This window comes from Stegostoma tigrinum, chromosome 17 (genome assembly GCF_030684315.1).
Source record: "Stegostoma tigrinum isolate sSteTig4 chromosome 17, sSteTig4.hap1, whole genome shotgun sequence".
Classification (NCBI taxonomy): Eukaryota; Metazoa; Chordata; class Chondrichthyes; order Orectolobiformes; family Stegostomatidae; genus Stegostoma; species Stegostoma tigrinum.
The window spans coordinates 43,904,525-43,930,475 of NC_081370.1; the positions used below are offsets into that span (position 1 = coordinate 43,904,525).

General features: G+C 39.8%; 1 protein-coding gene across 3 annotated transcripts in view; it reads left to right on the plus strand.

Moving 5' to 3' along the window:
- The window catches only part of LOC125459334 (chromatin remodeling regulator CECR2-like), a 69,796-nt gene that overhangs the window by 7,838 nt on the left and 36,007 nt on the right, over positions 1-25,951 (plus strand). For all 3 annotated transcript variants that reach the window (XM_059652125.1, XM_059652127.1, XM_059652126.1), the window contains exons 2-4: positions 11,547-11,641; positions 21,259-21,442; positions 24,145-24,302. In XM_059652125.1, coding sequence (XP_059508108.1) covers positions 11,547-11,641; positions 21,259-21,442; positions 24,145-24,302 — 437 coding nt within the window. The remainder of the gene's footprint in view (positions 1-11,546; positions 11,642-21,258; positions 21,443-24,144; positions 24,303-25,951) is intronic.

The window sequence follows — 25,951 nt, forward strand, 5'->3', positions numbered from 1 at the left end:
AGGCTAAATGTTGACCTTAAATCAGAAGACCATTCAAGTTAAAACATGAACTTTTTTTTTGAAGAATTGGTCAATGCATTAGGAACAGATTGCATATTGTTGAAGGTGGGTCAGGGTAGGGAGAATTGAAATGGACATCCCACAGATCAGTGTTGGTAGATCTTTTGTTTCTGTATTGCATTAATGATGTGGAAATTGGAGTAATTTGAAAATTGTGCAAAACTACAAGGGAGGGCTAATTCTCTTGAGCCTGCTCCAGAACTGTAAAGTGAATTGGACCAAATACTCAAGTGGGCAGACTAATGGCAGATCACATTGATGATAAATCTGACGTAGGTCATGCAGGAAGCAAAAATAAATGTCATTAATCACAGAACAGCCTGAATGGTGTCAAAATAGGACAGAAAGTGGTTGAAAGGAAGACTGGGTGTTGTTGATCTATGTGCCAAGCATGGTATCGCTGTTTATTACTAACAAAGTTAATAGGATTTGGAACTGGGTAGGTAAAGCACGGAGCTGCAAATCAGAGGAGCTTGAGTTGATAAGACATTATGCTTTCTCCTAACTGCACTTCAAGTACAGCAGCTATCGCTAGCGTTACTTTATTGCAGAGGATAAAGAGAAGCTGTTGTTTTTAATCAAAGTATTTGGATGTATAATGAGACACTTCTAGGGCAGGTGAGATTTCTGGACTCAGAAGTAGAAACACTATCACTGTGTCACAAGACCCAACGAATGCGGCAGTCTATTTTGGCCGAATGTTGCCAGTTTCTAAGCTGCCAATGAAAATGTTTACAGCAGTTTGGCTATTTCAGGTAGTTCAAGTGGTTATTTTCACCCCAAGATTACCATTCCTAAAGTTACTGCTTACAAGTGAGGGTTTCCCTTTGAGCGTAATTCAATTATTTTCCCCTGTCAAAGATTTGTTGAGGTTCATCAAGGAGATTGCCACTCCCACGTGTGCATTTTTTTTAAGTTAACTGAGGTTGCCATTTTCTATCAGCATTTTGAAATTAAGTATCAAACTTATAAGTAATCAATGAATACTAAAAACTAAAACTATGAAAATGTTTGCAGAATTGTCTTAAGATGTGATATGCCACCATTTGTTTTCAGCTGTTACATTTATATTTGATAGAGTGGCTTTCCTACAACCACTACAAAAATTGCGTTCCTATAAATGCTCTAGTTTTAAGCAGTGGCAAATATACCATCATCATTCTGGTCACTGAGACACAAGGTGAATGCTCAGGAATAAAAATAGTGCTGTAGTAACTCAACATGTCCAGCAGCATCTGTGGTGAGAGAAACAAAATTTTAACATTTGGTCCAAAACAACAAAACTTAGAACGAGATGCTCTGGTCCTAGAGAGAGTTCCAATAGTGCCAAAAAGTTGATTTCTCATGGCAGTTGATGAAGATCGCAAAGTTCAGCATGTTGTTGGAGGGTTCATTTTGCAGCTAATACAATGAAAGATAGATTCTTTTAAAAAAAACTTGAAGGTGAATCAGGAAGGTTTGGACAAGAAGCCATTGTAGAGCTGGTGTGAATCAAAATTAGGTGATTATGATAAAATAGAGCTATAGAATCATTAAAACTTGTAATGAACTCTAGATGGGTTAGTGCAGGTATATCACTGGAGAAATACCAAAATCAAACAATGAGGATTCTGAAGCAAAAACAGAAATTGCTGAAGAAACTGGGCTGGTTTGGCAGCATCTGTGGAGAGAAAACTGTTAACATTTCAAATCCGGTCTGCAGATGTTCCCAAACCTGCTGAATTTCTGTGCTGGCAAAACAATTGTCTGACATAATGGGCAGATGTAAGGCTTTCCAAAAGTTTTAGAAATAAGTTGGGCCTAATGACTTCCCTTGATGCATTTACTTCGCGACAGGCATAGGTAAAACTTTGCCCCAACAGAGGAAAAAGCTTTATGTTCTAACTAATCATTGAAACAAAAATTGCTATTTGTTCGAGGCATTGTTGTGAGTGGGTCAGTTTTATACGATTACGATACGATTCAGTAAGGCACAGGAACTGGCCCTTTGGCCCAACAAGCCTGTGCTGATTCTTAATCCTTATTTAGACTTGCTACTTACTGCCCTTGTGCGATTTCTATCCCATTGTTCACATCCCATTTATGCATCGAGCAATTTATGCCTTAAACATTGCTAATGTGCGTGCTTCCACAGCCTCCACTGGCAGTGCGTTCCAGACATCCACCAGCCCCTATGTGAAGTATTCTCCCTGCCCTTCTCCCCTAAACTTTCCCCCTCTCACCTGGAAGCTATGCCCTTTTGTAGTTGAACTTTCCACCCTGGGGGCAAAAAAGGGTGGATAGCCAGGCACTGTCTGTGCCTCTCATAATTTTGTAGATCTCGATCAGGTCGTGTCTCAGCCTCTGTCTTTCCAATGAAAACAATGAGTTTATCCGCCTCTCCTCATAACGGAAACCCTCCAGACCAATCAGCATCCTGGTAAACATTGTGTACCCTCTCCAAAGTATCCACGTTCGTCTGGTAGCGTGGTATCCAGATCTGCGCACACTATTCCAAATGTGGCCTAACTGAAGTTTTGTACTGCTGTAACTTTACTTGTCAGCTTTTATCTTCGATGCCCAGGCCAATTGAAAGCAAGCATGCTGTATGCCTCCTTGAAGAGAGAGAATTCAGAAGAAAAGGGGAAATCTTCTAATGTTGCTGTGCCGTGAATAGGAAGAAAAACTGTTTGGTAATAAGATGAAGTTCCAGTAAACCTTCAAAACTGGAGCAAAACCTCAGTTGTTTGACTGTTATATAGACTACTGTAGCCTGTTGTGTTACAGCTTGTTGGAAGTATTTTGGAAATCTAGGTCTAATGTAAACTGGGCTACCTGCATAGTTAGCTGTCTTCATCAAACAATTTGGTGTGACTGGTAAAACTAAACATTCTAGAGGTTAATATTGTGAGTTTCTAATTACCTCTGGTTTGTTCAAGTGGTAATAAGTTTTAATCGAAATTATCCCTTTCAGCAACTATAGATTCAAGTTATTGAGCTTGTGTGTTGTGACTCATGCCCCTTTTTATGAAGAAACTGTATCTTAAAATGTTTTACTGTGTTAAAGGGGCTATACAAATGTAAGCACTTGGTGAAATGTTGGAGACCGTTGGTCAAATAGCATCTAGGATGAGTGAGATATTGTTTTTGAGTTTTTCCCTTTTCTGACTATTAGTACCACTTGGGCCATCAGTAAGTCGACTGGAATAATCTGGGACCAAAGTGAGATGAACACTGCTCCTGTTTCTTTGAATGCAAAAGTGAATGCAGCCAAGATCATATGAACAGTTTTGGTCCTCTTATCAAAGGAAAGATATACTGGCATTGGTAATAGTACCACAAAGGTACATCCCAGGGACCGCTTATGAGGAGAGATTAAACAGACTCGGCTTCTACTTGATGGAGTTTAGAAGAATGAGAGGAGACATTATTAAAACATAGATTCTTCAGAATCTTAATAGAGTACATGAGGATAGATTGTTTCCACTTTTGGGAGCGTCTACTTGGAGAGAGCATAATCTCAGTCAGGGATCATCCATTTAGGTCAAAAATGAGGACTGTTTTTCCTGAAAGTAGTGGATCTGTTTACTGGAAGTGCCCTGTCAAGATTGGGTAATTGTGTATTCAAGTCTGAGATAGGTTTTTGTCCGGAGAATCGAGGATTGTGGAGATGTGGCAAGAACGTGGATTATCAGATCAGCCATTATTTCATTGAATGGTGGAGCAAATGGCAGACTGGGCCAATGGCCTATTTCTGCCTTGTATTGCTTATTCTTTTACGAGTCTGATTGGTTTGCAAAAACCTAATTCTGTACCACTTAAATCACTTAAGCTAAAACCACATTGCCTTAACAATAATTGATCAGTGTCAACAGGATTGGCGATTGATGCCAAGTAATCATTTAGAACCATCTGTATCTTGAAAGTCACCAAAATCTATCCTGGGGAATCTAAGAAGGACACTATGCAGTCTTTAATGGTCCTGATCCCTAATGTGGCTAAAATGTATTTTGTATGTAGCTACTGCATTCATCAGCATCTTGCATTATATAACATCTTTAAAATTTGGAAAAATGATCCTAAGTGCATTACATGAAAGCTGTAAGACAGAAGTTGACTAAATTGGAAGTGTGAACATGTATGGTGCAATTTAAATGAGAGTTCAAGAGCAGAGTGATTTGTTGGGGAAAATGCGCATTTTTGATGACAGGACAGGTTGAGAAAGTAGGTGAGGTATAAGGAATCATTGCTTTTTACTTTATGGTGGTTTTAATAAAACCAAGGAAAGGTATACTACATATTTACAATTCACTTCTTAGGCCACAGCTGGAGTATTTGTTCAATTCTGGGCATGAAACTGTAAGAAAAATGCCAAGGTCACAGACAGGGCTTCAAGAGATTTGTTAGTCATACAAGGGATGAAGGACTTCATCTGGAGAATTTGAAGAGGCTAAAGTTGTTTGCCTTGGAGCAAACAAAGTTACAAGACATTTGACAGAGTTTCAAAATTATGAGTGGTTTTTGACAGAATAAGTAACAAAATTGTTTTCAAAGATAGAAGGTTCAGATGAGCATTTGGTGTAAAAGTCAGAATCAATATGAAAACTATTTGGGTGCACAAGGTTGTTGTAATCAAAAATACACTGTCTCAAATGATGAGGAGGATCTTCTAGCTATGAAGGGAGCATGACAAAGCTTTGGGCTGACAATACTGATGTATGAAGGGAAATTGGGTCAGTTAGGACTGTATTAATTGGAGTTTAGAAGAATGAGCGAGGAATCTCCTAAAAGCTATGAAAATTCTAACAGGGTAAGTGCACGAAGGGTGTTCCCAGTGAGACCAGGGGTCACAGTTTAAGAATATGGAGTAGGCCTTTTGGAACATAGATGAGGAAGAATTTCTTCACCCAGAGGGTGATTCTTTTATGCTTGTGTTCTCCCAATTGAATGACTCTCACGTCCTCTGCCATCTTTGCAAATCTAATTCTCAAGATCTGGAATCGGTGTAGCATTTTCACAAACTTTAGTTTGGCGGTCGAACATGAATCCATCATGAATGACATGGATTTTGTAGAAGCTGTAAGTGCAAATCAAAGACCAATTTCAGTCATCCCTAAATGCACAGTTAAATGTGGAAATCAGATTGCCTTTCTCCACCAACTTTCCTAGACCAGTGTCTAGGTGAAATATTTAGCATTCAAATATATGAAAGGCTAATAAGTGTTGGGGCCTGTTCATGCAAGTGTAAGTCAGTTTTTTTTTAAAGCCATTATAATTCTTAATTATGGCCAAACAATCTATCAGGTATACTTTTCATATTTTACTTGGAAGTGATTTTGATAGTGATGTTGGGATAATTTCAGTTTTTCTGTCACAGTGGTTTGCAGGTCGATTGTCCTTGGGTTTAACAGGCATATTGTTTTTTTCCAGATATAAAATACTATAAATTTGAGGCTTGTTCAGCAAAGTTCAGTTGTTAGTGGCTGATTTACATTTTTAACAATGTCACTCTTCAAATTATCCAGAACATTTTTGGGTAGCTAGTCAGCAGAATTGCCATGGTTTCAATTACAGAATATGTATAGGCCATTTTTTTTAGATCTGCACAACTTAACATACATAAAACGGTTGCACGTGGTCATTTTTTAAATTCCCTGCATGTGCATAATGACTTTATAAGAGTTTTGAAGACTTTTCTCAATTGTAAGGAATAAGCAGATGGTTGTTGCTGAGAGAAGTTAGAGTGGATGTTAGTTTAAAGATTTTCTTTCCTTGATATGTGATAACACAACACTCTGCTGGAATAGTACTTCAGAAGGTGATGTTTGAATTGTGCTGCAGATGCAGGTACTGATATCCTTGTTCTTTGAATAGTTTGTCGTTGGAGAGTATGTGAAGAGGATTTGCTGGAATGACATTCAAGAAGTGGAACTTCAGTTTTCTGAAAATACACAGAGCATGTGGAATACTTTTCTTAGAGCAGAAAAGGTTTGGGCAAGATTTAACAACGTAGTCAAAATTTGCATTTATTGAATGAGATGGAGTTTGGGACAAGAAGGCAGTTGTGAATTTATTTAACATCATCATAATCTCAGGATGTCCCAAGGTGCTTTTCAGCCAATTAAATATTTAAAGTGTCATCATGGGAGCAATTGTGACAGCCATTGGATATATTATATATATCCAATAAAGGGAATAATAAATAAAGAGAAACAACAGGATTCTCTGACAGGTGGATTGAGAGATTTTGGATAATCGGCATTGTCGGAAAGACTGGAGGATTCTATAATAATTTTGAAAAGAGAAATAATAAAAGATATGGATAGGTACTTGGGGGAAAAACAATTCTTAAATCTATTGGGAAAGAACAGCAGAGTTGGATGAATGAGATTTATCTGTTATAGATCTGATGGATAGAGTACCTCTTTGAGGTATGTTGCACGGAACAGTCTCCTCCTGTCGGATTCTGAGAATTTAAAATAGCCATTGGTAATGGTATTAATGGCAATTGGAATGCTTTCAAGCTGTGTAACTTAAGTGCTTCACGCACACGATTGAATAACTAGGTTTCAAATTGTTGAGGTAACGTTATCCACAGAAGATCTAGCCCCGGAGTCTATTAAATTTAAGCAGTCTATAAGTAGTAATATTCATAAATAGCTTCAAATTGGGTTGGTGTATGATGCCGCTTGGAACCTCTTCGCTATTCAGAGGTCTGGGAATTGCAGTGCATCTGTATTTAGTTCTATTTTGCAGGTTAAGATTGCATACAGTATTTGACAAAGATGGCAGTCAGGATTGTACATGCTTGATTTTTATATTAGCATGATGCAGGCATTGCTTGCAGAACACAGAAATCACTAGGGCAAAGAATACACGTGTGAAACTAGTTCACACAAGTACTTGACAAAGGGGGATGACAGTATTCTCTTGAGCTGGATTTTGAATTAAGAGGACACGGGTGGTATGAAATAATATTAATGTTGCTTTAATCTCTCAAATAAAATGGCCATGTTATGTTTTTATTAAGTGTGGAAATACAGTCAGCTAAACAAATATTACATCTTGCCCTATCGATCTGAAATTTCACAGAAGGAATTTTGTGCCTCATGACACCAAGGTGAAGATTCTGTACTTGTGTCCATCTTTTGTGATTCCAAATTTAAATTGCAGATATGCATTCAGACTTTAAAAAAAAACTCTTAATTTGACATTGTATTGTCTAAATGTAGATGAAATATTGCAAGAGTCCTACAGAAAAAGGAAATTGCATAACATACAACAGAAGTTGTATTTAAAAGTAATCATAGCAGTTGAACTTATTTTTTAAACGAAGAACTTTATCATATTGACAAAAATGCTAGTAAAAATAGGTCTTTTATAGTCGTAGCATTGTACAGCATGGAAACAGACCCTTGGGTCCAACTTGTCCAGGCTGACCAGATATCCCAAAGTAATCTAACCTAGTCCCATTTGCCAGCATTTGGCCCACATCCCTCTAAAACCTTCCTATTCATATAACAATCCAGATGCCTTTTAAATGTTGTAATTGTACCAGCCTGCACCATTTCCTCAGGCAGTCTTTTTGCCATTGATGCTTGCAGAAAAAATTAATGCTTTTCGCACTGTTTGCTCATGTCAAGTTGCCTTATCTTATTTAAAAGGCAAAATGGATGTAAGTCCTGCTGATGATTTGAACAGGAAGCCATATCTATTGACATCATGCTCATCTGTCCACACTGCACTCAAACCACAAGTAATGTGCCTGTTATTGTCTCTACCTTCTGCTGCTAACTGCATCCCCTGTTGAATAGCTCGCCACTTTAGTTGGGAATGAGGTGAAGGATGAGGCAACCAATGGTCCTTTGAGTGCTCTGTTTGGACCAACAACTATTAATTCAGCTTAAGGTACTTGGCTGTCAAGTGAAATATACTTTAAGTATGCAGCCATTACCCAAGCCCCACAGCGTTACTGGCAGTAACAGCTGAAGGACTGACACTGCATGGGCTATGAGGGTGCCGAGTACAATTGAGGTAGGGAAAAACACGACCATACATTTCCAATTTTACCCAGTGTCATTGTTAACTATTTTCATCCATTGATGCTACCAGACTTGTTGAGTGTTTTCAATATCTGCAGAACTTTTCTTGGGTGCCTCAGTGGACATCCTGTGATCTTTCATGAGAACTGGGCAAAATTAGAAATGCAATAGGTTTTCAACCGTAAAAAGGGCACGTTGGAAAAAGAACATAGGGGATTGAGGCCATTACTGTGGCTGAAAGCAATTCTTTAAAAAGGTGAGATAGAGAAGTGATTAATTGCCAAAAAGTTGTGGTTCAAGGCTAAAGGGAGTGGTCTTGAAGAGAGAAACAAAGAAGGTCTATGGGTGATAACAGGAACTGCAGATGCTGGAGAATCCGAGATGACAAGGTATAGAGCTGGATCAACACATCAGGCCAAGCAGCATCTTAGGAGCCGGGCTCTAGGAGATGTGAATAGCAAGATACTGGAAGTTCCTACCTAAAAGCAAAAGAAAAGAGAAAAAGAGTTGTAAGGTGAACTTCTGATTTTGAACAGAAGAATGTGTCATGTTAATAACAAAGAGTAGATTTAAGAAATGGTTCAGTGAAATGAGCCGTCCGGACTCAATATTGAATTCAATAATTTTAGGGCCTAAACTCTCCCATGTCCCAGCCCCCTACTCCGCACACCAGGCCTTGCTACCACATAGCCTGCTACTACACTCCCCCCCCCCCCCCCCCCCCCCCCCCCCCCCCGCCCTGTTGTTAGTCACTAACATTCCCCATTAACAACTGTTCACTCTCCCAGACTGATTGTTAGCAACTCCTTTGTCTGTCCAACTGCCTTACTCTCTCTTTTTGGGCTGTATCCTATCGTTTACTCCCTACCCCACCCACCTCCCTATTTTCTGCATGTAAACTGACGTTTTCCCAGCCACCATCAGTTCTGAGGAAGGGTCACCGGACCCAAAACGTTAACTCTGTTTTCTCCTCCACCGATGCTCCCAGATCTGCTGAGCTTTTCCAGCAACTTTGTTTTTGTCCTGATTTACAGCATCTGTAGTTCTTTTGGTTTTTCTTCAGTAAAATGTGCTTATTTTGTCCTTAGAATACGTTTGCAAGTACTTTTAACAGGAAAACTCTTTGCACAAACTTAACAGAGCTTGTCTGTTAAGTTTTCAGCTCAGTCGCTTTTTTTTCATAGTACTGACACCTTGAGATCAAATTGAGGACATTGTGGGAGTTTTCATGTTTCACCACTGTTCCCTACTGTTACTGTGTCAAAATTATATCCTGGTGTCAAATGGGACCTTTATGCCAGCCCAGAACATCGAGTTACTATGCCATAATTTGTACTTGGTATATTTTTCAGTTACCTGGCAACATAAATGTTAACAGATGGTGCCACTGACATTTTATCTGGTGTCTTTCACATCTCACTTGGCATGGAGAGTGATTGTGATCTTTTAATTTTGCATTTGATTTAAAATGCTGTGGTTATGATCAACAATAAACCTTGTCCCCTACTTGAACTGGTATGTTAAATATTTACAAAATAGGTAAGCAAACAGAGCAATCACTGAAATAGTTTGTTCCCCAAAAATTCAAAAGTGAAAGTGAAGAGCAGGGGGGATAAAGACAAAATTGTGGTTGAGGTCGATGAAGAAGAAATTCAGGCCAGTAGCTCCTGTGATGTTTGTACTCGTGTAGAGACTACATTGACTTAAAATTAGGGGAAGAGAAGCAATCAATCTAATCACTACTGTAGCTGAAAGCAATTTTTATTTTCTATTTGGTCTACACAGTGCATTATGGCTTCCACGATGTGTAAGTATTTAAGCGCAGATACTGTGTGCACTTGTATTTTGCATTAATGTTCAGTGCACTGTACTACCTTCATAAATGGAAATGCTTTAAAAAAAACTTTTATTTTCTGTGGTGATGTTCAACCTGCAGTGCAGAATTATTGGTGTTGAATCCAGGTAGAGATGTATTAGCAGTCAACCACCACCTTTATTTCCCAGCCGATACACGCAATTTCAAAATTTGATCATCTTTAGTACAAGTAACAGATTTATATTTCCTGAATAGTCCTACAACACAACAGTAATTGGATTTTTCTTCTATTCATTTGTGCAATGTTACTGGCTGGGCCAGAATTTGTTGCCCATCTGCCGTTGTTTTGAAACGGTGGTGGTAATCTGCCATTTTGAATCACTGCAGTCTGTTTGCTCTAGGTAGACCCACAATGCCATTGGGGAGGGAGTTCCAGAATTTTGACCCAGTGACATTGAAGAAATAGCAATTATATTTCCAACTGTGGAATGAGAGTGGCTTTAAGAGGGGCTTGAGGGGAAACTTGCAGGGCATGGTGTCCCCATGCATTTGTTGCCCTTATCCTCCTAGATGGTAGCAGTGGTGGGTTAGGAAAATGCTGTCGAAAGAGCCTTGGGGAATTTCTGTAATGCATCTTATAGTTGGTACATACAGCAGTTTCTGAGCTCAGTGTTAGAGGGAGTAAATGACGTTGGATGTGGTGTCAGTTACATGGGCTGCTTTGTCTTGAGTGGTATCAAACATTGAAGTGTTGTTGGTTGCACTCATCTAGACAAGTGGGGAGTATTCGTCATACTCCTGACTTGTGCCTTCTAGATGGCAGGCGAGCTTTTTGGAATCGGGATATGAGTTACTCACTGCAAGATTCCTTGCCTCTGGCTTGCCCTTGTAGCTATAGTACTTACTATGGCTAGACAAGTACAATTTCTCCATTAATAGTAACCCTCAGATGTTAGTGGAAGATTCATTGATCTTGATGCCATTGAACGTCAAGCACTGGTGGTTAGTTTCTCTCTTACTGAGGTGGTTATTTCCTGACATTTATATGGCATGAATGTTACTTGTACCTGTTAGCCCAAGCCTGGATATTGTCGAGGCCTGCATTTGGACATGGACTGCTTCAGTCTCTGACAAGTCATCAGTGCTGCTGAACATTGTGCAATCAGTCATCAGTGAACATCCCCACTATTGAACTTAGAGGAGGAATCAGTTTTCCAGAGGTAACCTTTTGCATCCAAATACATCTACGGGTATATTAATTCCTATCATTATTTCATAAGCACTGGCCTTGGAATCTAATAATGAGTGGAATTAGATTGTGAAACCTGTGAAGAATAACATTTGTGCAGAATTGACTGTCTGAGAGGTCTGTTTTTATGCTGTAACTTTGAGAGATGAGGGTAGCTGAGATGTCACATTCTCCCTTTGCATGATATCGGAGCTGTTCTGTACTTAGTTTACATACACCTCCTAACTCGCGTAATTTACAGTATCCTTACTCAAATTTTCATTGTTTTATTTTCAATAAAACGTTATAAATTTGTCCTGTTAGCTCACCTAATTTTAAATTTTGTCGTGGTTAAACAACCTCAAATGAAAATAGAGATTTGGTGATTGTAGGCTTTTAAATTAATGACTTTTTCCACTAGGAATTTGAAGATGCATTGCTGGTCGATAACTGGGAATTCTTAGAGGACCTAGTTTCCAAGCTACTTCGAGGATGTTATCAACGCAAAGACATTAGGTCAGTGGTGTAGCTAGTATTGCGTACTTCATTAATTGTTATTAGATATTTTAATCTGTTCAGTTGTATTTTAATGTCAGGATAATCAAGTTTATTACTGCTAGTGCAATAAAAGAGAAATGTTAGAATTGCAGGCTGTCCAAGCTGATGCACCAATGTTTGTATTGCCCTTGGTGTTTGAATCTTAGCAACTCCTAGATAGAATGCAGACTGTATGAATATGATGCAGTTTGAAGAATACAATCCAGTAATCTAAAAGTAAAGTCTATAAATTAATAAAGATGAAGTGATTGGAATAACGTGAGAAAATCTGTCTTCACTACATCTTTATTAAGCAGTCTCCAAATTTAAATTTTCTGTTAACTGACTTTGTGTATTTTTGATATCGATTTGAATTAATGTTGGATGAATTGAAAAAGAAGTAATAAAATGAATTGTGTGTAGTCTTCAACACTAAGACAATTATAACTTAAGGTCTTTATCATCAGATTGTCTAAAGTGTAGAACTATTTATTGTGTTTCAACCCCAGCCTGCATGATGCATTCGATTGCTTTGGCAGAGAGAACGTTTTCAGCAATGTCACTGAACACGCCTCTATATCTTTTAATTTGGCAGTTATTATATTTTTGAGAAATAATTTAGAATGCTGTATGAAGATTGACATAAAGTTGTGAGACTGTAACTTAATTGTAGCTTTTTTAAAATGATATTTGGTGATCATCAGTGTTTACTTTGTGGTCCTTTTCTTGATGGTGCTAATTGAAGTCGAAATGAAACATGTCCAGATTTTTTTCAGATCTGATTGAGTACAACTCTTTTTACCAGATAAGGAAGATAAAGGAAATGCATTATAAACTACAATGCAGCATTAATAGCTGTAGGCAGAAAACATTTCATAATTCCAGTGCTAGACCCAGAGCCTTGAGTATCAAAGTTGAGATACCCACCTCAACCACCCTCCCAGGCACTGCATTAGAGAACCCCCCACAGCCCTCTGGGTGAAAAACCTTTTTCCTCAATTTCCTTCTAATCCTCCTGCCTTTCTTCATAAAAGTGTATTACTTTGCTGTTGACCCTTCAACTGAGGGGAACAGCTGCTTTCTATCCAGCCTGTCTATGCCACTTTTAATCTTTTATACACCTCCACTAAGTGTCATCTCACATTCCACCCCCCCCCCCCCCATTCTTCTTTAGTGCAAAGAAGAAAACCTGAGCTTCTCCAGGCTTTCTTCATAGCTAAAGTGCTCCATTCTAGCCAACATCCTGTGAATCTACTCTGTGGCTCTTTCAGTGCCATCACGTCCTTCCTATTATATGACCAGAACTGCACACAATACTCCATCTGTGGCCTACAGCTCCAACATAACCTCCCTGTTCTTATAATCTGTGTCTTTCATATGCATTCTTAATTATCCCAGTAACCTGTCCTGCCACTTTCAATGGTTGTAAGATCCTTCTGTTCCTCTGAGCTTCCTTGTATCTCATTGTTCATTCAGTACGCTCTTGTTATTTCTTCTAAAGTGCATAATTCTTCAGTAGTGAAGATGTGACGTTTTCACTTATCCCATAAAATCTTAACACCGTAACCCAGAAATTATGTGTGATAATTAGAATCACAGTCAGTGAGATGTATTGCATGATAATAAAATGTGAGGCTGGATGAACACAGCAGGCCAAGCAGCATCTCAGGAGCACAAAAGCTGACGTTTCGGGCCTAGACCCTTCATCAGAGAGGGGGATGGGGTGAGGGTTCTGGAATAAATGTATGTATTGATGTATTGCATGCTCTCTTTGATGCAACTTCTCCATGCCAACAAGATGTCCTAAATTAACCTAGTCCTATTTGCCATCATTTGGCCCATATCCCTCTAAACCTTCGCAATCATGTACATTCCTAGATGCCTTTTAAATGTTGTAATTGTTCCAGCCTCCAGTTCCTCTGGGAGCTCATTCCAATACATGCACCATCGTCTGCATGAAAAAGTTGCCCCTCAGGTCCGTTTTAAATCATTTCCCTGTCATCTTAAACCATATGCCCTCTAGTTTTGGAGCCCTCCCCCATCCCCCACCACCCCCCAAGGGAAAAGACCTTGTCTATTTCCCTAACGCTGCCCCTCCTGTTTTAATAAACCTCTATAAAGTCACTCCTCAGCCTCCGATGCTCCAGGGAAGGAAAATAGCCCCAGCCTATTCAGTCTCTCCCAATAGCTCCAACCCTGGGAACATCCTTGTAAATCTTTTCTGGACCCTTTCAAGGTTCACAACATCCCTCATTTAGCAGGGAGACCAGAATTGCACGCAGTATTCCAAAAGTGGTCCCCCAATGTCCTCTGCAGCCGCAACATGACCTCCTAACCCCTATACTCAATGCATTGACCAATTAAGGCAAGCATTCCAAATGCCATCTTCACTATCCTGTCTACCTGGGATTCTACTTGCAAGGAACTATGAACCTACACTCCAAGATCTCTTTATTCAGCAATACTCCTCTGGACGTTACCATTAAGTGTGCATGTCTTGCCTTGATTTTGCCTTTCCAAAATGTAGCACCTGTCATCTAGCTAAATTAAGCCCTGTCTGCCACCCCTTAAGTAGCTTTATATGTGGTAACTAATCAAATGCCTTTTGAAAAACTGAAAATATTAAATACATTGCTTTCCCATTATCTATCCTGCTTGTAATCTCAGCAGCAAATTCTAGTAAATTTGCCAGGCTTGGTTTCCCCATCATGAAGCCATGCTGATATTGCTTGATTCTATCGTATTTGTAACTGCGCTGCTATTTGTAAATTCTGACATTTTCCCAATAACAGATATAACTATCCTGTAGCCTGTTCTTATTTGTCTCTCCCTTTTTAAATAAAGGTGTTACATTGGCAGTTTTCTAATCCCCTTGGATTTTGCCAGAATCTAAGGATTCCTGGAAGATTGCCACCAGAAAATCTGCTATCTCTGTTGCTACGTTCTTTAGTATCCTAGGATGCAGCCCATCGTGTTCCGGAGATATAGCAGTGTTTAGCCATCTTTGTTTCCCTAGCACCTTTTCTGTAATCATACTTATCATATTCATTTCCTGTCCATAAGACCATAAGACATAGGGGTGGAAGTAAGGCCATTCGGCCCATCAAGTCCACTGTGCCATTTAATTATGGCTGATAGGCATTTCAACTACACTCCACTTACCCGCACTCTCCCCGTAGCCCTTAATTCCTTGCGAGATCAAGAATATATCAATCTCTGCCTTGAAGACATATAACGTCCTGGCCTCAACCGCGCTCCGTGGCAATGAATTCCACAGGCCCACCACTCTCTGGCTGAAGAAGTGTCTCCTCATTTCTGTTCTAAATTGACCCCCTCTAATTCTAAGGCTGTGCCCACGGCTCCTAGTCTTCCCGCCTAACGAAAACAACTTCCCAGCATTCACCCTTTCTAAGCCACAAGCTCCAGTGCCAGTAAGTCCTTCCTGAGGTGTGGGGCCTCATCTTGCCCCTTGATTGAGTAATTTTGGAATGCTGTTATAAGTGTCTTCTACTGTGGTAATTGTAGTAAATATTTATTCAACTCCTCTGCTATTTCCTGGTCCCCTGTATTTTTCCAGCCTTGTTCTCTGAAGGGACTGTGTTCATTCTCTTGGCTCCTCCCTTTTTTATAAAATTAACAAAGCTCTTGCTGTCTCTCTTAATATTACTTGCATGTTTACCTTCAACGTTTATCTTCCTCATTTTTACTGGTTGTCTTTTACAGAGTCATACAGTATGGAAATAGACCCTTTGGTGCAACCAGTCCACACTGGCCATGTTCCTAATCTAATCTTGTCCCACTTACTTGCATTTGGCCCATATCCCTCCAAACCTTTCCTATTCATGTACCTGTCCAAACGTATTTTTAATGTTTTAACTGTACCTGCATCCACATTTCCTCTGGCAGTTCGTTCCACACATGAATTTCACTGTTTTAAAAAAAAATTATCCCTCCTGTCCTTCTTAAAACTTTCTTCCGTTAGCTTAAAATATGCCCCTAGTTTTGAATTCACCCACCCTAGGGAGCAGACTCTTACTAATCAACTTATGTATACCCCTCATGAATTAATATAAGGTCACCCCTCAGCCTCCTATGCTCCAGTGAAAAAAGGTCACAGCCTATCCAGCCTACTTTTATAACTCAAACCCTCAATTCCCAGAAACATCCTGGTTAATCTTTTTTGAACTGCTCTAATGTAATAACAGCCTTACGCAGCAGAGCAACCAGAACTGCACAAAGTATTCGGAAGAGGCCTTCCCAACGTCCTGTAAAATCTCAGTATGACATCCCAACGCCTAAACTCAATGGTCTGAGCAATGAAGGCAAGTGTTCTAAATGACATTTTAACCACCTTGTCTACCTGTGACTCAAATTTCAAAAAATTATGTACCTGAACCCCTAGGTCTCTGTTCTACAACACTACCCAGGGCCCTACCATGAATTGTGCAAGTCCTGCCCTTGTTTGTTTTACCAAAATGCAAAACCATGTATTTATCCAAATGAAACTCCATTTGCCACTCCAGCCTGTTGACCCAATTAATCAAGGTCTCTTTGGAATTTTAGATAACCGTCTTCATTGTCCATTATATCACCAGTTTTGGTGTCATCCACAAACTTGCTAACCATACCTCCGATATCCTCAGCCAAGTAGTTTGTATAAATGACAAACAAAAGTAGACCAATCCTTGTGGAACACTGCTGGTCATAATCCTCAAGTTTGAAAACCAACCCTCCAACATCACCCTCTATTTCCTATGGCCCAAAGTCAATTTTGTATCCAACTGGTAAGCTCGCCCTAAATTCCATGTGATCCAACTTTAATTAGTCTACCATGTGGAATCCTGTCAAAGGCTTTACCGAAGTCCATGTAAACACCATCTACTGCCATGCTGTCATGAGTCTTTTTAAAATTTTCCTACTGTTCTGTAATACTTTCCCAATTCTGATTTACCACTAATCTTTGCCTATTGTAGAATTTTACAGTGCAAGATGAGGCCATTTGACCCATCGCGTGGACAAGCTTCCAGAAGAGTTATCCAGCTCTACCTCTGTATTCTTCTAAATTCCTCACTTTCAAATAGATATCCAGTTCTCTGATGAAACCTTGTATCGAATCTGCTTCCACCACTCTCCCAGTTCCAAATCCTAATAATCTGAGTAAAGAATTTTCTCCTCCACTCATTCCTAGCTCTCCTGCTGACAATCTGGACGTTGTGACCTCCAGTCACTTCTAAAATCCCTCATTCCTGGTATCATTCTTGGAAATCTCCTTTGCACTGCCTCTAGGGCTTTAACATCCTTTCTTAAATTAGGCGCCCAGAACTGATTAGTGTATTTTTACCTTATCCTGTATTATGGCCTCCATCAGTTTGCCCACTTTTGACATCAGGCTGGCAATGTCTGTCGTTTCCTGGGTTATCTTTTGGTAATAATGGTATTACATTTGCAGTCTTCCAGTCCTGGGACTGGTCTTGTGTTCAGAAAGACCTTGACAACAGCTCCGCAATTTACCTTCTCGCCTCGCACAGAAATCTCTGATGCTTCCCAACCAGCTGTGGCAATTTCACTACCTGGAGTGCTGCTAGTCTTTTTAGTACTACCTCTTTATCTATCACTATAATGCACAGTTGCTTAACATCCACATTTTCAACAAGGCCATTGTTACCATTTTCTAATTTGGTGAAGACAGGAGGCGGAGGTGCTGATGTTGGACTGGGATGGATGAGGTCAGAAATCACATGACACTAGGTTATAGCCCAACGGGTTTATTTAAAAACCACAAGCTTTCGGAGCCTCTCAAGGGTGTTAGAAGGACTGAGGCTCTGAAAGCTTGTATTTTCAAATAAATCTGTTGGACTATAACGTGGTGTCATGTGATTTCTTACCTTGGTAAATACGGAAATAGAGTGCTTAATTAGTACTGCCTGTGCTTCAGTGCGCTTTTTACCCTCCTTGTTCCTTATGGGACCCACTCTATCCTTTACTAATCTCTTACTATTATATATTGAAGGCCATTTCACTATCTGTTTGACTGCAGCCTGCTGTCCTTTCCTTGTATTTTCTTTTAGCCTTCCTTATTTCAACCTTAGCCTCTCTCCTGCTTTTGACATAGTCTTGATTTCTTTGCTGTATATTTTTTTTTGTCAGTTTGATGCTATTCGTAACTTCACTGGTTGATAATTGTTAGCTTATTGCCTTTCCTAGAATTAAAGAACATGGTGCAAAGGCTGCCCACATGGACCTTGACTGCAGATCACCCGTGATCTCATTGTATCCACAGACAGGCCTAATGGATGAAAATAGCATTTGATTCTGTGCTTTTTTGTATTCACTTAGTTGAGGTGTTCCAGCTTGAGATCTTCAGTTGAAAAGATTTTACCTGAATGTCAAACCCAAACGTTTTGAATCCAAAAACAACTTCTATTTATGGACCTCCTTTAACATCATAAAACACCCCAAAGCATTTCATAGAAGCATTATCAAACAGGTATGACTGAGTCATATGATATATTTGGGCAGATAGCTAGAAATCTTATGGAAGAGGGTTAGTGTTAAGGAGTGCTTCAAAGGAGGAGAGCAAGTAGAGAAGCTGGAAGAGGAAAGTCCAGAGCTTGTTACCTGGACAACTGCAGGCAAGACAAAATGGTGGAACTGTGAAAATGGAGGATGTACAGATATTTGAATCAGAGGCACACAAAGATTTTGAGGTTCCAGGGCTGGAGGAGTTGGGAACAGACCATGTTGTGAAGTGATTCTAGGATTTGAGCGAGGATTTTTTTTTAAAAAGTGTTGACTTCAATCCAGCAAAGCATTCAAGTCGTTATGCTCAGCCTAACGTTGTCTAAATTGTTACAGTATTTTAATTTTATCAATCCTGTAGTTGTCATCATGTAATACAGAGGTGTTTAAAACTACTTCTATATTTCACACAATTGGATTTCATATTTTTTGAGTGACAGTTTTTGAAGTTGATCTTTACCAAAGTAATCAAAGCGACAAACAAAACTGAGATTTGCATGCGATTAACAAAGAATAATTGTCTTGAATTTTTTGAAATGCTCATATTTTAACACACCCACTTATTGTTTTAATGTTTGGCCTCACTAAGAGCACTAGGTGAGAGAAGTTGTGCTCAGACATCTGATGTGGTTGAATTAACAAGATCAGGGGACTGATTCCTCCAAGCTCTTCCTAAGCAGATGTCAATGTCAAGGTTTTGATTGTACAACTTTTCTCCTCTTAACTATTTATGAAAACAGAAATACCTTGACACTTTTTGTCTTGGACTAATTGGAACAGAAGAACAAGAATACCATGTTTCAAATATGGCAACAATTTATACTGTATGAGAAAAAGATCGTGATTGATTGATCAGTGCATCTTGACATAGAGAATGCACCCAGGAACTATTGCCTCCTAAGCTTTTGTTTAAACTCCTGCTTCCTGCCACAGTGCTGTTGTGGGGAAGTTGATTAGCTAATGTCATTAACATGCACCTGGATCAGGAAGTTGGCACTCTCTGCCAAATTGTGCATGCACAGTAGTATTAACATCATCATTGCACTGACAGTATCACTTAGCGCCCTCCTGTGAGCTCAGCTCACTGCTTTGTTTCAGCACTTGGGTCACTTATGTGCACTGCACTGGTGCTTGGCACATCACACCACTGGACGCTTGGCTTGCCACCTGACTCTGTGGCATTTGGCTATCTGTGTTGCCCCACTGTGCATTGGGCTCAGAACTATGCTGCCCTGCTTTGACTCTTAGTTCACTGCTCCACTGACCCCCAAAGGCTCAGCTTGATGGATCCCTTCACTGCCTTGGTCTAGAACTTGATTTATTGCTCCACTAAGAGCTTGGCTCACAGCCTCGCTATCTCATGTCACTGCTCAGCTCATCACTCTACCACCCTGCTTGCCTCTGTAGAAACTGCAGAAACTTTTGAAAAAGAACACATTTATTGCTTTTGCAATTGAATTTGCTTTGATTTGATCCTAATTGTTGCAGAAAACAGCACCGCTGCTAGAGACTTTGCAGGCATTGTGAGTGCCTGTGTTATGAATCTGCCCCCAGCAGATATTATTCAATTCAAAGGAAGCTCAGTACCTGAAGGTATTCCATTTTCTCCACTGTGGACATGTTCCTGCATGTGAATGTATCTAACTTCTAAGAAGTGTAAATAATCCACATTGCAAATCAGGTTAATGTTAAATTGTTAGGGTATTTTGTAGCACATTGTTCAGCAAATACCATTCACCTGTGGAATCTAATCTAACAGTAAACATTATGTTCTGAGTTTTGGAAGCACAGACTGCTTGTGTAGGGTCAGTACTTTGTGACAGCTGAAGGTCTGCGCTGTTTGATACAACTGTCCACACGTATGGCTGACGTCCCAAACGCCACACTGGCTCTGAAGATCATAGATAGCATTACCCGTTTGTGTGATGGAAAGAATGTTTTATTTTGCTCGAATTTCGTCTTGTTAGCGGAGAACGCTACATGTCACTGTTCGACAGTGACCCATTTCATACGGTGTTCAGGTTTTCTTTTGATACGTTACATTTTCAGGATAATTTGAGGTGCACTTTTCAAATTTGAAGGTAGCAGCCTTAAACCCATTGCTTGCTTTGCGTTCATGCAAACTCATGAATGGTCTTACCATGGTAGCCATTGTTCTCCAGGATAGCTTTGCACTCTTTCAGAGTAAAACATGCAGGGTGAGCAAATGGCCTGGGCCCTTTTTGAAATTTTCAATATAGCTGATCTTATTGTGTGTGGAGTTGTTTGAATGCCAATCTATAAATTGGCTAGTTAAGGTAGGTTTGCACTGGATGGCAATAGGGATCCCATTAACAGATTTCTTAACTAGCACATTGACAAAAGGGATCTCATTAGGCTGCTCTCTTTCAAGGTGAATTTGAATGTGAGATGGAGTACATTGAGGTGTGTGAATATATTTAAACTACAGCCGCAGTTTTGAATACAGTATGCACATCAGAAATATGCATGGGGAGGGTGGTTACAGCTCATTCCATCAGAAATGTACTTCTGATGAAAACTGACAAAAACTATCAAGAACTGGGCATAAAGGAGATTTCGTGGCAACAACATCTATTTGCAAAAAGTGGTTAAATAAAAGCTGAACTCAACTAAATTAGTTCAAAAGTTCAATGAATACGGATAGAAAAACGACAACACATCCCAATTGCCATGATTACTTTAAGATGTTGATATTAAACTCAAACATTTGTATAATTTGCACATTAAAAAATCTTCTCCTGTTCAACAATGTGTATTCAAATTCCGCTTATCCTAATGCCCCTGGTAGACATTCCATTCACTATCAGTACCCAAAATGTGACCTCCATGTCTCCATAATAACATTAAGCACCCTATTGAAATGCAACATCCTTACAAGTGCACTGTTATTTAACTGAAATTGATATAAAAATTCTTGGCTCAGTACTTCTTTAAGCACAAGTCAGGAAAAAATTTTGAGAATGGTAACTAACACTCATATTTTGCTTCTATTCTCATTTGATTGAGTGAATTAACCACTTCTATGTGCTTTTTTGTACTTTTTTTTGTCTCATCAGCATAGAGAATTTTCACGTGTACCTTGAAGACATCATACGGCATAGATGGGAACTTGAAGAGGGGAAGGAAAACCCACTGGAGGGAATCCATTTTAGGGCACTTTCGTCCCGAGTAATTATAGAAATTTTGCACAAACTTTGCGATTATCGTCTGGATGCAACAGATGTGTTTGACCTACTCAAGGTAAGAGATTTATACCTTCTCCAGTTATAGAGTCATTGAATCATAGCACTATACAGCATGGAAATAGACCTTCCTGTCCAACTTGTCCACACTGACCAGACATCTCAAACTGACCAACACCCATTTGCCAGCATTTGGTCCATATCCCTCTTAAACCCTTCCTATTCAGATAACCATCCAGGTGCCTTTTAAATGTTGTAAGTGTAGCTAACTCATTCCATTATACACACCACCCTCTGTGTGGGGAACAGTTGCCTCTTGAGGACCCTTTTAAATCTTTCCCCCTCACCTTAAACCTATTCCCTTTAGGTTTAGACACCCCACCCTGGAGAAAGACCTTGTCTATTTACCTTATCCATACCCCTCATGATTTTATCACCTGCTATAAAGTCACCCTCAGCCTCCAACCCTCTACGGAAAATAGCTCTAGTCTCTTCCATCTCTCCCTACAGCTCAAACCGTCCAACCCTGGCAACATCTTTGTAAATCTTTGCTGAAGATTCATAACATTCTTCCTATATCAGAGAGACCAGAATTGCATGCATTGTTCCAAAAGTGGCCTAACCAATGTCCTGTACAGCTGCAACATGACCTCCCAACTCCTGTACTCAATGCACTTGCCAATACCAAACGCCATCTTCATTATCCTGTCTACCTGGGACTCCACTTTCAAGGAACTAAATACCTGCACTCCAAGGTCTCTGTTCAGCAGCATTCCGCAGGATCTTACCATTAAATGTGAATGTCTTTCCCTGATTTGTCTTTCCACAATGCAACACCTCACATTTATCTAAATTCAATTCCACCTGCCACTCCTCAGCCCATTGGCCCATCTGATCAAGGTCTTATTGTACTTTGAGGTAACCTTCGCTGTCCGCTACACCTCCAATTTTGGTCTCGTGCAAACTTATTAACCACATCACCCATGTTCACATCCAGATCATTTATCTAAATGACAAAAAGCAGTAGACCCAGCGCCAATCCTTGTGTCACACCACTGGTCACACGCCTCCAGTCTGAAAAGCAAACATCGATCACCACACTCTGTCTTCTACCTTCAAACCAGTTCTGTACCCAAATGGCTAGTTCTCTCTGTCTTCCATGTGAACTCAACTTACTAACCATTCTACTAAGAGGAACCTTGCTGAGCACCTTATTGAAGTCCATATAGATCATGTCCACTGCCCTACCTTCATCAGACGTCTCTGTTAGTTCCTCAAAAAGCTCATTCAAATTAGAGACACAGTTTCCCATGCCCAAATTCATGTTGACTATCCCGGCCAGTCCTTGACTTTTCAAATGCGTGTAAATCCTGTCCCTGCAATACTTGCCCACCGCTGATGTCAGGCTCACATGTCTACAGTTCCCTGGCATTTCGTCACCACCATTCTTAATATCCTTGCACTAACTGCATGGATTGGAGTGAAATAATTTTGCTAGATGGTTTTAAAAAGGTTTGTTTTGGATAATTTCAGTCATTCAGCTCATCGATCCTATGTCTGCTTGCCAATTAAGAGCTGTCCACTTTATCTTTTTCCTTTCTAATTTTTTTTCTCTAACAATTATTATATGCAGTTCTGGTGGAAAGTTCAATTCTAATAGTCCTGCCAATTGTAACTCTTGATATCATATTTTGATTATTAAAGTCTTCTATGAAGACTTCTTACAAAGTCTTAATATTCCTGACATTGACCAGGCAAAATAGTTCTTCCGTGTTCACTTTAATAACTGCATCACCCCATAATTCTGAACACTTCTGTATTTTGTTCTCATGAGAAAGCTTCACATTTTTAGTTTTCAGTTTTTGGAATATAATGATAAGTTCAGTTGTTAGCCAACTCAACTGCACCACCCAGTCGCGAACCATTTCAACTCCTCCTCCCATTCCTTAGACAACGTGTCCATCCTGGGCCTCCTGCAGTGCCACAATGATGCCACCCGAAGGTTGCAGGAACAGCAACTCATATTCTGCTTGGAAACGCTGCAGCCCAATGGTATCAAAGTGGATTTCACAAGCTTCAAAATCTCCCCTCCCCTTACTGGATCCCAAAACCAGCCCAGCTCATCCCTGCCTCCCTAACCTGTTCTTCCTCTAACCTATCCCCTCCTCCCACCTCAAGCCGCACCCCCATTTTCTACCTACTAACCTCATCCCACCTCCTTGACCTGTCTGTCCTCCCCAGACTGACCTATCCCCTCCCTACCTCCACACCGACACTCACCTCCACTGGTTCCATCCCTGCCTCTTTAACTTGTCTGTCTCCTCTCCACCTGTCTTCTCTATCCATCTTTGATCTGCCTTCCCTTCTGTTCCTATTTATTTTAGAACCCTCTCCCCCTCCCCATTTTCTGATGAAGGGTCTAAGCCCGAAACGTCAGCTTTTGTGCTCCTAAAATGCGTCTTGGCCCACTGTGTTCATCCACCTCCACACTTTGTTATCTTTGCTTAGATCTGAATTTGTTAGGCCAGCTTTGTATCTATTATGTGCACTGTCAATTTAAAACTGCACTTTCTATACATATTTTTCACTTTTCACCTATTTTTGGATGACTTGCACCTAATGATGACAGGTTTTAATAAAATTTTCATCCAGTGATTATATAAGCTCATGCAAGCCTATTGACCTGTGGCCAGTAAGCTTGAGGCATTACAAAGCAGCGTTTTGAATCTAAATCTGGTATCATGTATTGATTTGTTTCAGGGTCTTGAAGCAGACAGCTTAAGAGTAGAGCCCCTCGGAGAGGACAGTGTCGGAGCACGATACTGGTATTTCTATGGCACCAGATTGTACAAAGAACTTCCTCCGCCAAAACCACCCAAGGAAACATCAAAACCTAAAGCACCAAAGAATGATAATAAGTAATGTAAATTCTGTATTTATAGGCTAAGGTTGGAACTGTTTAAAGCGCAAAGTCTTTCTAATCTGATGTAAATAGATAATACAATGTTAAGATCATAAAATAGTTCTGTGTGTAATTTAGTTTCACAGGCTGCGTGATTCAGGAGTATAAAACCCCTTAAACATTTACACCCAAAATCCCATGGAAGCTTTGAGCACAGCCTATACATTACCAGTTTATCATGGCTCTGTTTGAAATTTGTGGTATTCTAAATGTTCAATAAATTTATCACTCGCCAAAACAGTGGGATCACTCAGTGCTATATCCAGCCTTCAGTCATGTTTCTGTTTCATTTATCTCTTGCTTTTCCTCTCGTCAACCTCTCATGCATTGTACACAAGTAATCATGGTCAGGTTTTCAGGTTAACCAAGCCATCAGGCAGGAAAGAGGAATAATTGGATTAGTGTTTGTGGGTATCGATCTAAATCCATTTCAGAATCACATTCCCTTCATTACAATTTGCATTTGTAAAAGTCTGATGCCTGCGTTTTTATTCGGAAACTCTTGATGTTAATCTTCTGTGGTGCCCTCTTGCCATTACTTTCTCTTTTAAATTTGCAGAGGTAAGAATTCCTGTTGGGAAATAGTGACAAGTGTATTAATCTGCAAGATTTTAATGTGTTACTAGTTGGTCTTCTGTGACATTGAACGCAGGCATTCAGTATTGCATTTTTCAGAACAAGCAAGCTTAGAAGTTGTGACTGGTAGAACTGTTGAATGGTAGTGGTTGGTAAGTGGGACTGTTGAGGTAGGATGGGGAAGGAAGAGGAGGCATACCAGAACACTTGTAATTGATGGAGGTAGGTAAAGAACAGGACAACCATTGGACAAGATGTCAATTAAGAGGAAGTGTACTCTTTCCAGCTCATTCTCAAGCTTCCATTCTCCCACTGTTGTCAGTCTTTCAGAAACAGATGTTTAGTATTGCTCAAACTCTCATTTATCTCTTTACTTGAACGATTATTTTGGTCATGGTGGTAGTCTTTTTTGCTTTTTTTAAGATGAAAGCTAGCTCCCTACCTCTCCTCCACCAGCTGTTCATTTTAGAGTATTTTTCATTATACTGTCATAAAGCTAGCTAATCAGGTATGCTTGTGACAAGCTATTAAGCAATTAACTGAGGCAGTTCAAGGAATCGTGAGCTACAGGAAATGGAAGACTGTTTGCAAATGGTGTCCAATTTTACTTGTTTTTATAAATTTATTTCAACAATTGGGATTATTAATTAAATGAGAACTTATCATAATGAAAGAATTAGCCTCTCCTCTCCCCCCCCCCCCCCCCCCCGCCCTGCCCCCACCCCCACATGACTCACTTCAGTCCACGAAACAGACCTGATATTGTGTACACCAACAATCAGTGTTGTATTTAGGCCATAGCAGGGCTAACTATTACACCTGCTGGTAGGAGAGAATTTTGGTGATAGTGATCATAACTGTTACATTTACATTAATCATGGAAAAGGATAGGTACATACAGCAGGGTAAGTTTTATAATTGGGGGATGGATAATTACAATTCTGTTAGGCAAGCACTGGGTAACATAAAATGGGAACAGATGCTGTCAGGGAAGAGCACTATTGAAATGTGGAGATTGTTTAAGGAATG